Source organism: Haemaphysalis longicornis, unplaced genomic scaffold (genome assembly GCF_048455015.1).
Source record: "Haemaphysalis longicornis isolate Haplotype H1 unplaced genomic scaffold, Haemaphysalis longicornis Haplotype H1 scaffold_5, whole genome shotgun sequence".
NCBI classification, from domain to species: Eukaryota; Metazoa; Arthropoda; class Arachnida; order Ixodida; family Ixodidae; genus Haemaphysalis; species Haemaphysalis longicornis.
In genome coordinates, this window is record NW_027526385.1 from 33,312,831 (window position 1) to 33,328,897 (window position 16,067).

The 16,067-nt window shown below is 48.5% G+C and overlaps 1 protein-coding gene across 1 annotated transcript in view; it reads right to left on the bottom strand.

The window, feature by feature from the left end:
• Fasn1 (Fatty acid synthase 1) overlaps positions 1 to 16,067 on the bottom strand; it is a 50,623-nt gene that overhangs the window by 24,122 nt on the left and 10,434 nt on the right. Inside the window, exons 2-9 of the mRNA XM_077670097.1 lie at positions 9,828 to 9,966; positions 8,331 to 8,657; positions 6,756 to 6,956; positions 5,369 to 5,491; positions 3,048 to 3,281; positions 2,227 to 2,528; positions 1,241 to 1,627; positions 62 to 251 (exon numbers count right to left, since the gene is read on the bottom strand). Coding sequence (XP_077526223.1) covers positions 62 to 251; positions 1,241 to 1,627; positions 2,227 to 2,528; positions 3,048 to 3,281; positions 5,369 to 5,491; positions 6,756 to 6,956; positions 8,331 to 8,657; positions 9,828 to 9,960 — 1,897 coding nt within the window. The 5' untranslated portion in view covers positions 9,961 to 9,966. The remainder of the gene's footprint in view (positions 1 to 61; positions 252 to 1,240; positions 1,628 to 2,226; positions 2,529 to 3,047; positions 3,282 to 5,368; positions 5,492 to 6,755; positions 6,957 to 8,330; positions 8,658 to 9,827; positions 9,967 to 16,067) is intronic.

Here is a 16,067-nt window from a genome sequence, read left to right on the forward strand (position 1 = left end):
CTGTGGACTTTGTTGCACGACACGGATAAGAGACGCTCCCCGAAGCCAGGAAGGCACTCACCGATGGCAGCCATGGCTCCCTTGGGCAGGTTGCCCAGCTCCACGCACCGCCCTCGCCAGTAGGCACACAGGACAGTCTGCTCAGCGGTGAATCCGCCGTCGGCGTACGCGCAGCCAATCTCGCCCACCGAGTGGCCCACAATGCCGTCGGGCTTGACGCCCACCGCACGGAGCATGTCTACCAGCGCCACCTGTTGGGAGAGGAAAACAAACAAAAAGAACACAAACATTAGCACTATCGTTCACTCAAACTTTCTAAGTGTTGTGGACAAGTTAGGACGGCAGTTTTACTGTCCACTAATCAATTGAACTCCTGCTAAGTTTTGAACGTAAAATCTGATGCTTCAACATGGTTAGCACGCATATGGGACTGATATAGACTGATCAGGCATTCTAACTATAAGGACCCAAGTGCCTGGATTGCGGCTAGACTGGACTGAGTTCTAGCTTTCACCACCAAAGCGATGAAAAGCACTTGAAGCAAACTAACACACAGAGTTCAGCTGGACTGGCCTCAGCTGTAAAGACTGACCCTAAATTCAGTCTTCAGTTGCTGCTAGACTGGACCGAATTCCAGGTCGCAAGACTGAAGTGCCCAACAAAGCACCGAGCTCCAGCTTGGGTAGACTGGCTGATGTTCTAGTCCTAGAAAATTACAAGTGTCAGAGCGGTGAACTAAACCATTGACTACAGCTGAAGCCAGTACAGCTGAAAAATACTGCATCTCAGTTCTATCTTCAATCGTTGCTAGACTGGACTAAGTTCTAGGTTTCAAGATTGAAGTGCCGAGCAGTGTGCCAAGCTCTAGCCCAAATAGACTAGCTGAGGAACCTAAAAGCATTGGAGCAACAAACTATCCCATAATTGATTCGTTGATTGTAGGGTTTAACGCGCTGACGCAACGCAGGCGATGAGGCGTGCCGTAGCGGAGGGATCCGGATTAATTTTGACCCCCCGGGGATCTTTAACAAGTGCTGAAATCTCGAACACACGGGCGGTTTTTGCTTTTCGCCTCCATCACAAAAGTGGAAAATAACCCATAGATTGCAGCTACACTCAGTTGCAGACTGACCCCGAAGTTCAGGACTGCAACGAGACCGGCCGGAACATTTTTACAGGCGCCAAGAGTATTCGAGCAACAAGCTGAAGCTAAACCGCACCGACAGCACGCCATACCAACCTGGATGGCAGCGATGGAGACGAACGGCGACACCATGGTCTGGTTGTCAGCATTGTCGCTGGTCACCAGGTCGAGGAGGTCGATGCCAAACTGCTTGAGCAGCTCGTGCGACTTGTGGATGGAGCGGGCAAAGATGTCGAACTGCATCATGTCCCGAGCCATGCCGTTCCACTGGCATCCCATGCCCGTGAAGACGAACCACAGGGGCCGCTTCTCGAACGGCGCCTGTTCGACCCCCTTGATGACGTCCTTGCCGGAGCCGTCCACGGGGACCACGGCGAAGCCGCGGTAGGGGAACTGGTTGATGCTGGGTTGGCCAACGCGGTTCAAAAGCGCGTACGCAGAGTCCGGGTAGGGCCCTTCCGCCTCCATCCGGTCCAGTGTGGCCTGAAGAATGAGCGCGTCGATTGAAGGCAATTATTATTGGCCCAGTATCGCAAGAGTCTGCCGTGTTTATGCACAAAACTTAAGGGGGGACACTGGTCTTAAAACAACTTCTTTTAATTTTCAAGTAAACTTTGCGAAACTTGTCAGTCGTCCTGCTTTTTTCCCTCTGATTTCAAATATGTTATAATTTACTTCAGCTTATCAATTAGTTCCCCGGATAATTAGAGATAATTACCCATTTTTGGTCAAACAATAGAAGACAAAACAGTGTTGGTCATAAAACTGTAATCTTTATATTTCCCAGTACTACGAACCCCGGTGAATGCAATAAACGGAGCGGTTTTTTTTATGCATAGCTTGGAGCTCATTTTACAGCTCACTAAACTTTGGTGGCGCCAGTGGCAAGGAACCATTTTGCGTGTTCATTTCAAACACCGAAGTTTAATCAGCTGTAAAATTAGTTCCATGTGATATCAAAAAACTTTCCCAGACAGCAGACAGCACTGGAAGAACAGAACAGACAGAACCGACAGACAGACAGAACAGAACAGAACAGAACAGACAGACAGCAGACAGAACCGGAAAGGAAGAAGGCTCACCTCCAGGGATTCCTTGCTCCTGCCAGGCATGAGGACGAGCCTCGGAAGTTCAGGCTTTTCGCGGGGCAGGCTGTCGACGTGCGGTCCAGGGTTGGACTCCAGGATGGTGTGGACGTTGGCGCCGCCGAAGCCGAACGAGTTGATGCCGACCAGGCCGCCCGGGAAGGGGGTCGGCTTGCTGACGACCTCGATGGTGCCGTCGTGCAGCGAGGGGATGGTGGGGTTGGCCTCCTTGAAGTGCAGGTTGGCCGCGATGGTGCCGGTCTCCATGGCCAGGATCACCTTGGCCATCGAGCAGACGCCTGCGAGAGGACGACAGTGGACGCAGTCAAGGGACTGGCGATTGTTTGCGTCTAGCAGTGAAGAAAGTGGGGGAAAAAAAACCCGGTCCATCTCCACTAACGTGAAACCTAGGGAGGGGCGAAGCATGCAGTGTGTAAGTGTATTCATGGTGCCTTGGCGTTTTTGCCCACGGATATGAAAACTGTTGGGGGTAGAGGCATACAGCTTCCCTGTAAAAGTCTCTCGTCTTTGAAGCACAGAGCGTTCTAGTGCGAGGTGTAAAGAAGTGTCCCGGTGTTTTAGTACCGTGACTACATGAGACGACAGTTACGACGACGATTACAGGAGACGGCGACAGTCCGAGGCCCTAAGGAGCTCCGCCCCTAAAACAGCTGCCCCTTCAGAACGAATTAACCTTTCCAGTCACGAGGGTCAATAACGCTACAACCTTACACTCTCAATGAAACTAAAAAGGCCAACAGAAATCCCGAGTCAAGCCTTAACGGCAGTACGAACAAAAAAAATTGCCGACAGCTCACCCGAGGCGCCTTCAGAGTGGCCCATGTTGCTCTTGACTGAACCGATCTTGAGCGGCACGTCCCGCTTGGGCTTGCAGAAGACGTTGCTGATGGCGCCGAGCTCCTGGGGGTCGCCCACCTTGGTGCCCGTGCCGTGGGCCTCCACGTAGCCGACCTTGGTCGGATCCACCTTGGCTTCGGCGTACACCTCGCGCAACAGCTCCTCTTGCACCTGTCCCGACGGGAAGGTGATCCCTGCGACAGAAAACGTAGAGAGCCTTCACACTGCGAACCTTCACACTGGTCTTTGGATACGCTCGCCTAGGAAGCTGCTACAAGGCGAGCAAAAGTAGAGCGCAACTTATTGATGTAGGCATAGAAGAGACAGATAGAACATAGATAGATGTAGATAGAACATAGATAGATGTGGACAAATACTACAGGTAAACCTGGATATAACAAAGCTGATGCAAGTCCGCAATTTTTCATTACACGGAGGCTTCCGTTACGCGAACGAAGCAGAACAAAAATCACAATGCTAGGCATCACTGAAATGTGAACACACGCTTCAAAGTTTTTATTTCAAAGTGAAAAACTGCGCGAGTTTGTCACTGCTACTAATCACCGATGAATCGATACCACAGCTAGCAGTAGAGACGTGCGACTACACACCGACAGGCAGGTCTAGCCACTCAAAACTTAATTAAAGGGGCCATGCAGACAAAACACAAGTTTGGTTCATTCAAAAGATTGCCTCGTTTAGAATCATACTGACACCACTTTTAACGCACACTTCACTCAAATAAGCTATATGATTAGGAAAAAAGGGAACGGCTATGTGACCCACTAGCTCATTTGCCGCAACAGAACCTATGATGTCGTATGTGCCAGCTGTGCGATTGACTGAGCTTGGCAAAAGCAAACACAAATAAGGCAGGGCTTATAAGCTTGTCAAACGAGCTATTTGCGCTTAAATGTAACGCATATCCATTTTACACCAGTAGGAATGGAGTGGTTTTAAACAATGGAAGTTATGAAAATACACGTAAGCAAAGAAGTACCGACGTGCACTGCTGTTGGTACTGGACGCACTACGCTTGTCGCAGCTGCACAACAGTCCGCCGCTTTGGAGTTGCCTTACACACGACACTGGCCAACTGGCGTAAGCAGTGTTGTCTTACGTGACCCTGTTTGTCGAGCATGCTTCACGTTACACAAAACGACTACTACCTACTGAAACAAAAACAAGCCGGACGCAAATACGGTCGAAAACAAGGCAACGATGGACAACGCTCAGAGGCTGACTCTGCTAGTGCCATCTGGGAGGAGCGACGATACGCAAGGCTGCAGAGCGTAATGACGCAGTGGAAGTTCATTTGAATACCCAGACTTCATGGCAGACATCACGAAAGCACACGTGTAGGCCAGCCCGGTCCTCTCCGTGGGAGGGGAGCAGGTCGGCCGGCATTTATGTGGCACCTTAGCCTACCCAGTGGACCAGGGGAGAGGCCTCACCGGGAAATTAAAGATGCTCCCTACGGCCATTTCCTGCCAGACAAGTGCTGGGGGCACTACGAAACATGAAATCTTTCGAATAAAACAAACTTGTATTTTGTCTGCATGGCCCCCCTGCGAGTCTAGAACCGACACCGCACTCACACATAGAAACGCACGGTAGTTTGCGTTGCGGGCAAAAAAAAAAAAAGTGAAGTGTAGCTACTCTTCCTACCTGGTGTGGTATCACGTTATGCAAGCAAAACCAGAAGTGGCTGCTAGGTTAGCCAGGGGTTGGTGCTAGCCCCTTCATTCATCGTCATCATGATGAATTCTGTATTTAGGTGATTCTATACGTTTTCGTGGCTGCTGGCTCCTAACAGTACTGCTAGTATTAGCTAAATTAGTGCATTTCTCCGCCCGAATTTTTAGTAAAAGTGCAAGAAGCAATGACTGATCAGATTAGAGACTTTGTTACATCAAGGTAACCGTCACAACGCCTTCGTTTCATAGAGGTTGCGAACACACTGGCTTCAATGGGGGATGGAAATGGGGAATTGAAAGACTTCATTAAATCCAGAAATTTGTTGCAGAGAGGTTCATTACATCCAGGTTTGACTGTAGAAGACAAACTTGAAATTTAAAGGCCCTTCGCTAAGGATTGTTTATGCATAGCTTGCATACTGTCTTCAGGTTAAGAAACGGCCAGTGTTGTCTGGGCCCTTCAGGATAGCTCCAGCAACCTCCAAGCTTTGACAAATGCTGACCAGCACAGTGCTCAAGAGAGAACGACCGCATATCCAGTTGTGCAGTGGACAAGGCATTTCCACAAGGCGCGTAGCACTTACCCTCCGCTTTGTAGCCGTCAGCGTTGGCCTTGGTGTGAATGAGCTTGGCGTAGATTCTACGGGCCTCGGAGACCCGTTGGAGGAAGAAGACACCGATGGTCTCACTCCGGACGTACCCTTTGCCTGCATCCAGAAGGACAAAGGTAAGCCTTTTCTCCCATTCTCTCCTAGGGTTGCCACCTGACCGGTTTTCGACCGGCCTGATCGGTTTTTTTAGACAGCGGGCCGGTTGCCGGTCTGTACCTAAAACCGGCCGACATGGGCCAGTTTTTTGGCCATTGTGCCGTGGGTATTTCTTTTTTGGGCTTTTGCAAGCGTCAATACCGCACCTACGGCGATAAATGCGTCGACAAGCTGTGCAAAGACACGCGAGCCGAGAAAATACTGTGTGGCCGAGCGCGATTCCTGAGATGGAAGAAATTAAAGAGAACAACACAACGAAATACCGCTGGCGTGGTCGGCAAGGGCGGTTACGTTTCGTTGCAGTACATTCAGAGCAATAACCAAAATCTGAATCACTTTCAGTACAAACGTTATGTGGATTTCTCTGTAGGAAAATGCTACTGTAAATGACATGACACTGCATGTAAAAAAAGCAAAGGAAACATCTGTTTTTTTACACAAATTCAACGTTCTTATAGCACCCCAAGGGCCACTTTTTTCTTCGGGGAAAGGTGGCAACCCTATTTTCTCCTGTGTGTGTTTTCCGTTAAGAGGGCACACTGGTCTTAAACCAAAAGTGTTTATTTTTGCAGCTATGATGATGAACGCTAAGGGCACATGTAGTTTTCAATTCTTATTGTACTTATAAAATTTGTTTTTACGCAAAACGACTATTCAAATTTATTTGGATTTTTATACTTTATTTTTTTGACAGCCTTTGTAGAAGAACTTCTGGAGGGATGCAGCTGAACAAGGTACCAGTGAATTATGCACAAATCAAGGAGTGTAAGAAGACTAACATCATCATTCTATCTGGTCCGCAGCGGAAGTTACGACCGTTTCTGTTTCGCGTTCAAGGCCCACTGTCGTAACTTTTGCTACAGACCAGCTAGAATGATACTGCTAGTCTTATTGCACTCCTTCATTTGTGCACAGTTCACTGGCACCTTGTTCAGCTGAATCCCGACAGCAGTTTTATTACAAAGGCTGTCAAAAAATGAAATATAAAACCCGAATGAATTCGAAATATAGTCGTTTTACACAAAAACACATTTTATATCTACAATCAGAATGAAGAACTACATATGCTCCCCCCCAATTTTTATCATCACGACTGTAAAAATAAAGTTTTTGATCAAAGACCCATGTGCCCCATTTAAAGTAAACGAGTATCGATAGAGACGATACACTGTCAAAACGAAGGAAAAAAGCCGGAAACGCTTACCGTCAGAGTCAAAGGCCTTGCACATTCCGTCCGGAGACAGCATGCCCAGGCGGAAAAAGTTGAGCGAGGTGGTGGGCTTGAGGGTGAGCGTACTTCCGCCGACGATGGCAGAGTCGCACTGCCCCGAACGGAGCGCCAGCATGGCTTGGTTGAGCGCCGACATCGTCGACGAGCACGCCGTGTCGATTGTGAAGCTCGGGCCTGCGTCAAGGCGTCAAAAGTGTCTCAGTATTATCACCGCCCATTCCATCATCATCATCATCAGCCAGTGGTTGTTCCACACAGGATGAATGACAACACCAGTCTTATCTACCTGCTGAAGTTTCACAGCAGCCTCACTTGATCACGGCTCTCAAAATGTTTATCTATGCTGCTCTTTGTTTCAACTACCTACCAACTTCTACGGGTTCTACTTCCTAAGTTCAGCTTTCTTACTATGTTCGACGCTCCAACCAAGACTGACGCCCCAACTACGTCTGAACCTCCTAACAAAGTCCTCCTACTAAACTCAACTTTTTGACTAAGTTCAACTTTACCTAAAAGCTACACTTATTCTACCTTCCACTTTCCAAGAAAGTTCTTCACCTCCGTATACTTTGCTCCCAGGGCACTTCTCCCGGTTGGGGGAGAGCCCTTTACTATACACTAAGTCGGCCACTTGAAGGCACCTTTTCTTGTGGAACAATCCCTATGTTTGAGATTCCACTGTCATTCTTTTTACCCATCACATATTCCTCCCGAGTTCTGCCTGTTTTGCCTCAAGGTAAACCAGCCTCAACACAAGTTTCTTCTGTGAACCAGTACAATGGACAATTGGGGCTAGTTGGTAACTGCTCATTTTGGAGTTGAAGGTGCTCTCAAAACGGGGACGGAATTCAGAAGCGATGGGACAAAAAAAGAACAACAGGGACGAAGCGCCGCGTAGTCTCTTTCTTCAATCTTCGCCTCTGTTTTGAGGGTGCTTCTAAGACTAAGACAATCCTCTGTAATCTACCAACGCTAAATCATCATCGTCGTCATCATCATCACCCTGCCCACGCCCCTCTCCCACGTATCTCCAGTTAACCCCGTCCCTTGCTAACTGCGACCAATTTATCCCCGCAAACTTCTTGATCTCACCTGCCCACCTAACTTTCTGGTGCCCCCTGGCACGCTTGCCTTCTCTATAGGGATATACTTCATCAGAGTGGTTTCTTGGGCGAGTTGGTTATTCATCGTGTAAGTAAGTGCAAAATGAACAAGGACGCGTTCACTTCGTTCGTCCTTGTTCATTTTGTGCTTACTTACACGATTCTCTATAGGGATCCACTGTTACCCTCAATGACCAACGGTTATCTTGCCGTCGCATTACATGCCTAGCCCACGCCCATTCCTTCTTAATCTCTACGAATATGTCCGTAAAACGCGTTTGTTCCCTGACCCACTCTGCTCTCTTCTTGCCCCTTGATGGTACATGTTCTATTGCTCGCAGAGTCTCCCTCAATTTAACCTCAATTTAGCCAACGCTACACGTTACCTGCCAAACCGTACCCCCCACCATCGAGACAGGCAGCGCACAAAGGAAGGCGAGCGCACCTTTGAAGTCGAGCGAGTAGGAGATGCGGTTGGAGAACATGGCCCGGCAGCAGCCGACCAGGGCGTATCCGTCGATCTTGTCGGCGTCCACGTTGAACGCTTCGTCCGTCTCGGACTCGGAGGAGCCGATGAAGACGCCCACCCTGCGCCCGCGCAAGGTCGCCGGGTCGTAGCCCGCGTCCAGGATGGCCTCGTACGACGTCTCGAGGAACATCCGCAACTGCGGGTCCATCACGTGCGCCTGCTTGGGGTGCACGCCGAAGAACTGCGCGTCGAAGAACGACAGGTTCCGGATCTTGCCCTGGCGCTCGGGCAGGCCCAGGATGCCTGCGTCGGGCGGCCGAGGAGAAGAAGGATCATCATCATCACCATCATCATCAGCAGCAGCAGCATCATCATATCTGCGCCCACTGCAGGGCAAAGGCCTCTCCCATTATTCTCCAATTACCCCGGTCCTGTGCTAACTGCGACTAATTTATCCCCGCAAACTTCTTGATCTCATCTGCCCACCTAACCTTCTGCCGCCCCTGCCATTGCTAGCAACAAAAACATTAAGTTGGAAGAACAGATCAGTTCACACATTCGTGTCATGGCGGCCCATGCAGCCTACTGTTTGTAAATTGCGCTACATTTTTCGTACAGATGCTATGCTATTTTTTATTTCTCAGTGGCCACCAATTGTGGCAGTACTTTTACAGGGGTGTACTGTTTTCACCAGAAAACACACGAGGACCAGTCTTCATTTTCGTCACGTGATGTTCTACAAAAAAAAAAAAAATTCTGCCCTGAGCCCTCTACTAAGATTTTAATACTGGTCAGGGTCAATATCATTCATTTCCACTCTGTCATGCTCTAAATGTTGCAGCAGTTACACTCACACTCATCTTCATTTTTAAAGTCTTTCTTGCACTTGCAAAATTGCTAAGAAGTGATTTCCCATGACTTTTACCCCATTTTTTTTGCCAATGCTGTAAACACAGTCTCTCTCTCTCTCTCTCTCTCTCTCTCTCTCTCTCTCTCTCTCTCTCTCTCTCTCTCTCTCTCTCTCTCTCTCTCTCTCTCTTTCTCTCGAAGACTCTTTGAACGACGGACCCCCACCCCCAAGTTGTGTGCAGCTTCCCACCCTGGTGCAAGGGAGAGGGTAAACGGCTATCCTCTCCTCTGATAAAAAAATCTGCGAGCTTTCGAATTATCCGCTGGCTTTCCCCTCACGTCTATCAGGACGGATCCACAACTGTCTTCGTGGCGCTATCTCAGACACGTCTGACGCCACTGCACCCAACTTTTTTCTCTGCCACACGCTCCTCCACAAGGATGCCGGTTTCCGTCACGCTCTCAGGCTCCGTTTATAACGGAGAATTAGTGAAGGCCCAGAGATGAAGAGACGTGAGCACATTACTTGCCTCAAATTTCCCGCCACATCAATTTGCCCGCACGTGTCAATTAGTGTACAGTGAATCTGCAACACGCATACGTGAACACAATTAGCGCGCGTACCTCGAGGCCAGCGCAATTCATCGTCTGTGACCATGTCGACGCCTCCATAGAGCTTCTCCTTGAATTCGTTCAGGTGGTCGGCTTGCGGAAAGTAGGCCGAGAAGCCGGTAATCACAATGTCTTCCTCTGTCATGGTTTCCTGCAGCCAGAGAAAGAAAAAGAAAATGTACGTATAAGCCCGATGTGTACGAGAAACAAGACAATCATGCCACTAAAGCTGGTCCATAATTAGCAAACAATGAAGGCTTGAAATGAGCGCAGACGACATGCGGTAAATCTTCAGCGTTTGCCGGGATTGTCTGCTACGTGATCTCTCTCCGGGAAATACCCAACAATACAACACAACGTATATACTCAAGGATTTATCGAAGGTACGCGAAATATAAACCTCAAAACACATCAAAAGTTGAGCCTAAATGTGCACAGCAGACGATTTTCCCGCGGTTTTATAAAGAGCGCCAAATTCAACCAAGCAGACGGTCACACGCATGCGCACCCGTCACCAACGAACACTTGCGGCAGCGCTGTCGCGCTCAGCAAACTTTTCAGCCTCCACAAACACAATATTGTTAAGCCATAAGCAAATGTAGCTTGTTCATAAAGCATGTTATTGGTTCAAACCTTGAATAAAGGGAACGGTAGCGCCGGTCACAAACCTGCATGAGCTTTCGCGACAATGCAAGCATGCGTTTCGCGTTTTTGCGGCAGGGATAACAAAAACAGACCAATTGCCCTTGCCTAGTACAACCGGCGCAGACCCTTTGAAATTACCAAGCAGGGGGGAAAATGAAACAAAAACCAGCGTCGGCCAGCTAGCGCGCATGACGTCATAGCGACTGACGCATTCGCATTGCACATTTTCCCCGACCCGGCCCGGGTGGGTGAATCTCGCAATGCTGCGTGCGTTTACAGTAAGTTGCTGCCCAGAAAAAAAAAAGAGAGAGAGAGAGATTAAGAAAGCCGACGTTATAAAGGGAAGTGCGCAAGAAGGAACAAATTGATTATGTGCGTGAACTATTGGTGCTGATAAGAAGGTGCAAAATAGCGCAGAAGAGCAACTCTTATCTTCGCTGCAGACTACTTTGGGACCAATTGTCAGCGTAATCAATAAATCGGTGAAAGTGAAGTCTGACCGGTTCCGACGCGCCACAGCAGACGATTTCAAGAAAGCGCGTCGTCTGCATGCGAGCTCGCATCCCGGGACGTGCAAGTTCGTGCACGTAATTCGTCAACACAGTACCGGTAAACTGGGACGCCGCATTTACGAGACGACAACTGAACGTAAACTACATGTTTATGACAAGGTATACACGTTTGTGGCCAATTATCTCCAGCGTAATCGCTCATTGACAGACTTCCAAACTCTTTCATGCATACGACATTGAGGTTCGAATCGCGATGCTATCGCTTTATTCCCGTGCAGTCAGATCACCAAACAAGATGTGAGCAAGGCCGAACATAATCCGCAGGATACAAGGCTAGCTGCTAAGGAAAAGTGAAAGCAGTCCGATGCGTTTTCAAATCGAGCGGCCCTGAACCCTCAATGTATGGCCGTCAACGCCGCCGGAATGACCGTCAGCCCGTCATCACAACAAACCGTTCCGATAAATAACCGGCCAGTACCCCTGATGATTTCGTTTGGCTGTTTTTTATTCCCGATAATTTTCTGCCGCTGTCCACATCGCAAAAGCGTCCGGGCGATGTGTGCACCTTTTGCAGAGACCTGTCTCCAGTGCAAACTGCTGACGTCATAGGACGACGCGCTCCCTGCAGGCACACGTCACAACTCGACGCGGTTTTGCGCAAGTCTCTGACCATTCCGTACCTCGCTCTGGGAAACGTCACTCGTCACACCACCTTAGCCCTCTCTCCTTTTTGTTTATCTCAACGCATGTACACACCATACATTATGCGTTGCGAAACCTACACTTGAAGAAGAGTTGAACGCCGTTTATTTTTGGACGCCGAGGAGTCATCGGCTCGGAGAGTGCAAGCGAAGCAGAGCCTTATGGTAATTCGCGGGGGCAAATCAAAGGGGAGGGAACTATTAGAGTGAAATGGGAAATCGCATCGGACGAACGTCATCGCCTGACCACGACGTCAGAGCACGACGTCACGGAAAAGGGAGAAAATGTTGAAACGAAGAAAAAGTGCATTTTTAAGCCATTAGGTCAGATGGGATGCCCCAAGTTTAGATACACAATTCGACCCCAAAACGACTAATGTCGAACAACACGACGCTAGAAGTTCATGTCGATGACCTAAAAATATAGGTTCGATATTCCGATATTCGATGCTCAAGAAAGCGATTAAAAAACGGAGGAAGAGAGAGGGGATGATCGCCGCTTTTCTTCAAAGGGGGCTGATAGTGGTGGTTGCAAATCACTGCCCCCAACTCCTCACTTTAAAAAGAACTGTGAAGTGTACGCTGTGGCCGGCATAAAGTCGTATAGCACTCTACGACAAGCCCCCACACTGCAGATAAGTTACGCATAGCCTCTTTTCTTTTAACGCGGCTTTATCTCTAGTGGCTATCAATATTTTCTTTTTGATCAAACAGACTAACCCGCAATCAAAGCTAGCGACAGGGGAAGCTTTTTAGCGCAGAGTGACGTTGTTTAAAACATAACAAAACACCAGGACATGCATTTAAAACAATCTTTCGTCTTTTTTTTTTTGTCCCCACGTTTCTCCCAAATCATGCCCTTCAACATCACTCTAAGGGAACGCCAAGCGGCCGTTCGATGTCTTTTGTAGTCGATTCACTTGAATAGTGTACATGTATACTTCCATTGTTTCCTCGTACAACTCCGATGCCGCCCAACTTTATAATGTCTAAATCGCTACCGAAATTCCCGATCAATTCAAATTTATGGCAATGCTTGTACAGCAAACCGCAATACTCCAATGTTTGGTTCAGAAAGAAGCTCACTCGTTCCCACCAAGTGACAGTCTCAGCGCTGGAAACGGGCTCGCCTACTACGCATGCGGCCGCTTTACGCCGAAACAGGGAGGCGTATCTTTGGCACGTGGTACTTTCGCACGGCCAGCAATTTTTTATGCTCGTCGAGTTCCCACGATCCAGGTTTAACCCTTAATGTTCCCTTGGCCGTAAGCCCGCGACCAGCAGCAACGGGCGCGGTAGGAAGTTACCCCCTCCCCTTTCCTTGACGTGTGACGACACTAGCAGCCCCTGAGACCTGCCTCTACTTCGCGTGTCCGTGACGAAGACATCGTACGATGCAGCTTGCTCAATTCCGCTCGTCAACTAATCAAATCAGCTTGTGCAGCGGCGTGGGAGCAGCCTCGACTTTGACGTTGCCTTCGCTGTTTCCCACGACACAAAGCCAATCCAAGCGCTGTTTAGAGTCAATAGTCCAAGGGCGCACGCACTAGAGTTCCTGTGTATAGCTATATGTATATATAGGAACTCTAGCACGCACTGCCTATTAGCGCCATCACGCTGCCATTATACAAGTCATTGTATGTTTTTATAATTGTGTGCATGTATAAGATGTAAAAAGTACGTTCCTCGGAGACTAATTCTACATTAGGACTTGACACAAGTCTTCTTGAAAAGGCCACGTTAGTGCATACCTTCGGAGCAACTACAGACTATATATATATATATATATATATATATATATATATATATATATATATATATATATATATACCCCAAAACTTGCGCGTCATCCGATCCGGTTACGCCAGGACAACAAGGACTCCGCTGCATCCAACCATCACCTCAAGGTAAGAACCCCACAGAGGCAACTGTAAATACAACATATGACGCAGGGAAACGTGGAGCCCTGGAATAAATTCTTGGAAGTATTGATTTAAAAGTATAACCTCAGCGGTTTCGACTTAAAACAGAAAAGTCGAGAGGGAATGGGCATTCAAAAGTATCGTGGGCAAACTCCCGCACCCTAAGGACCTGCGCGATTTCTCCGACATCCTCCATTGCGGCGCTCAACAACCCATCCCAAAAAGGGCACCGTGTTGAACAAGCTTATTAGTGGAATTAATTGCGCTGTTTACACACCGTCCAAACCAGGAAAATGAAACAAACAAAAAAAAAAACCGCGAAGACTTCCGCGCTACGAGGTCCGTCCCGCTTCAAGGAAGGAAATTTCGATGGTTCCTCGACTTGCCAGATGGCGCCTCTCAAGGAAAGCTTTGTGCATATATAAAGTTTCGATATGTTGACGCCGTACCTCCCAAGCACGCACGTGCAGCAAAATCCCGACGTATTAGGTGAGCGCGAACAGCTACTGGTCCCTACGGTCGTAGTTCAACCTTCACCGGGAAGGAAAGATGCAGGTGCAGACGTATACGGCTTTCACATCAACGCCGTGCATATATAGTAAACGGGTATACGCCGCCCGCATAACAGGAGACGCCTATCTATCCACCTGCAGCCCCCGTCCGTCAAGGAAGCACCAGGCAATGTGCTAAGGACGTCGTAATGCATCGCCGCTTGTCTCGGAGAACGGCGCCAGATGATCCGAAGATCCGCTTAATGGCGGCAACGCACAGAGTGGGCGGACCTTCCCCGTTCTCTAATACAGCGTACAGAAGCGTATAAAAGCTCCCCCGCATGTGATGAATGTGTTGCGACCGTATTCGTTATCTTCTGCACTTTTTCCTCGGTTCGGATAACGACATCGCGTAACCCTTCTTTTCTCCACCCGTCGCAGACGATCCCTAAACGGCTCCGCAATGAGGAACCCGAGGGCATTAAACGTCTTAAGAGAGAAAGCCGCATCAAAAATAACGAGGTCGTGGAGTCAGGTAGCACGCAAACAGCGTATTCGTGGACAAACTTGACATTCGCGGTCAAAGGCTGCTTCCGTGGACGCGCGTAATGGGCAGACTTTTTCTCTGCTCCACTAATGACTCGACACGGTCCGGAGATGTCAGAGAAAAGAGCGTGGCCAATAAGCTAGCCATTACGTGCTGCTCGCACATTGAGCGATGAAGACGAGGCGGGAGATTAAGGAAGCCCACTGAGCGAAAAAAACACGTCTAGTAGACGTTGTGCGGTAATAGTTCTTGCCTCCTTGGGTGGAGCTTTATTTAGTAAAGTACGTAATTATTAGTGAGCATGCTGGTTTGCTAATTGTGCGAGCGTATACCCTATAGCGTATACCTCCCGGAAACGAATGGAGGCGGGTGGCGCACAGACCATGCAACAAGCAGCGCATGACAACCATGTTATTGACAATGCATGACAACCGTTTAAGCTAAAGCAAGCCAAACAGGCATTCTTAAACTTGAAAAGCACCGCAGTGCCAGCATAAAGGACGACCCAATGAAGGTGACGGCGGTCTTGTTTCCTTAGAGGTGTGACAACCGTCACGCCCTAAATACGATAACGGGGCTGTCTTTTTTTTTTTTTTTTTCGTTACGCTCCAATTCCCAGAAGTGTGCTTATTTAGCACTTGAAGGAAGTCGCACGTGTACACACGTGTACATTGATTTTGACACGCTCACCGCATAGGCGTAGTGGGAACCCTGGGTTCCCTATTATCAATTAGTGGGTGTCACGCACGACTGCTTTCTTTCTTTTTTTACCCACATTTAGGGACTGATAAAGCAGCTGCGGTTCCTAGGTGTTACCCAGAGGGAGATCGTACCGTTCCATAGTCGATATACGTCCCGAAGTCGACAGTGCTGCTTCGATCGCCACCAGCCCTCCAGGGAGACCAATTGGAAGTGCGTTCGAAGTGCGAATTCCGTTCGTCGAAACGGTCACGATATTGAGTCCTGGACGTACGGCGCCATATATTAATCTAGAAGTATTATTTATTAGGCCAATTAAAGCTATAGAAAAAAATATATATTATATATATATATATATATATATATATATATGAAGTAGTTTCCCGATCACGTGCGCGAACGTTCGACCGCAAGACTAAAAAAATCGTTTTTTTTTTTTTTTTTTTTGCTAACAACGCGGTTTACGGCCGTACGGTCGGGATAAATTGGAAGGTTATCGCGGTAGTATCGATCAGCGGGCCTTCTAACCTACACAGCTGCCGTTTTTAGAACTTTGGAGATAGAGGCAACAGTGCATTCTTCCCCTCATTGTCTCTCGCAGAATACAACCCTGATACAACCAGTAACATAGCGCTGCTGCTTGTTTCTTGACCCCGACCCCGACTGTACGAGAGCGCGTACCGTATAATATTTGTTTAGACACACACACACACATACACGCGCGCGCACACGCGC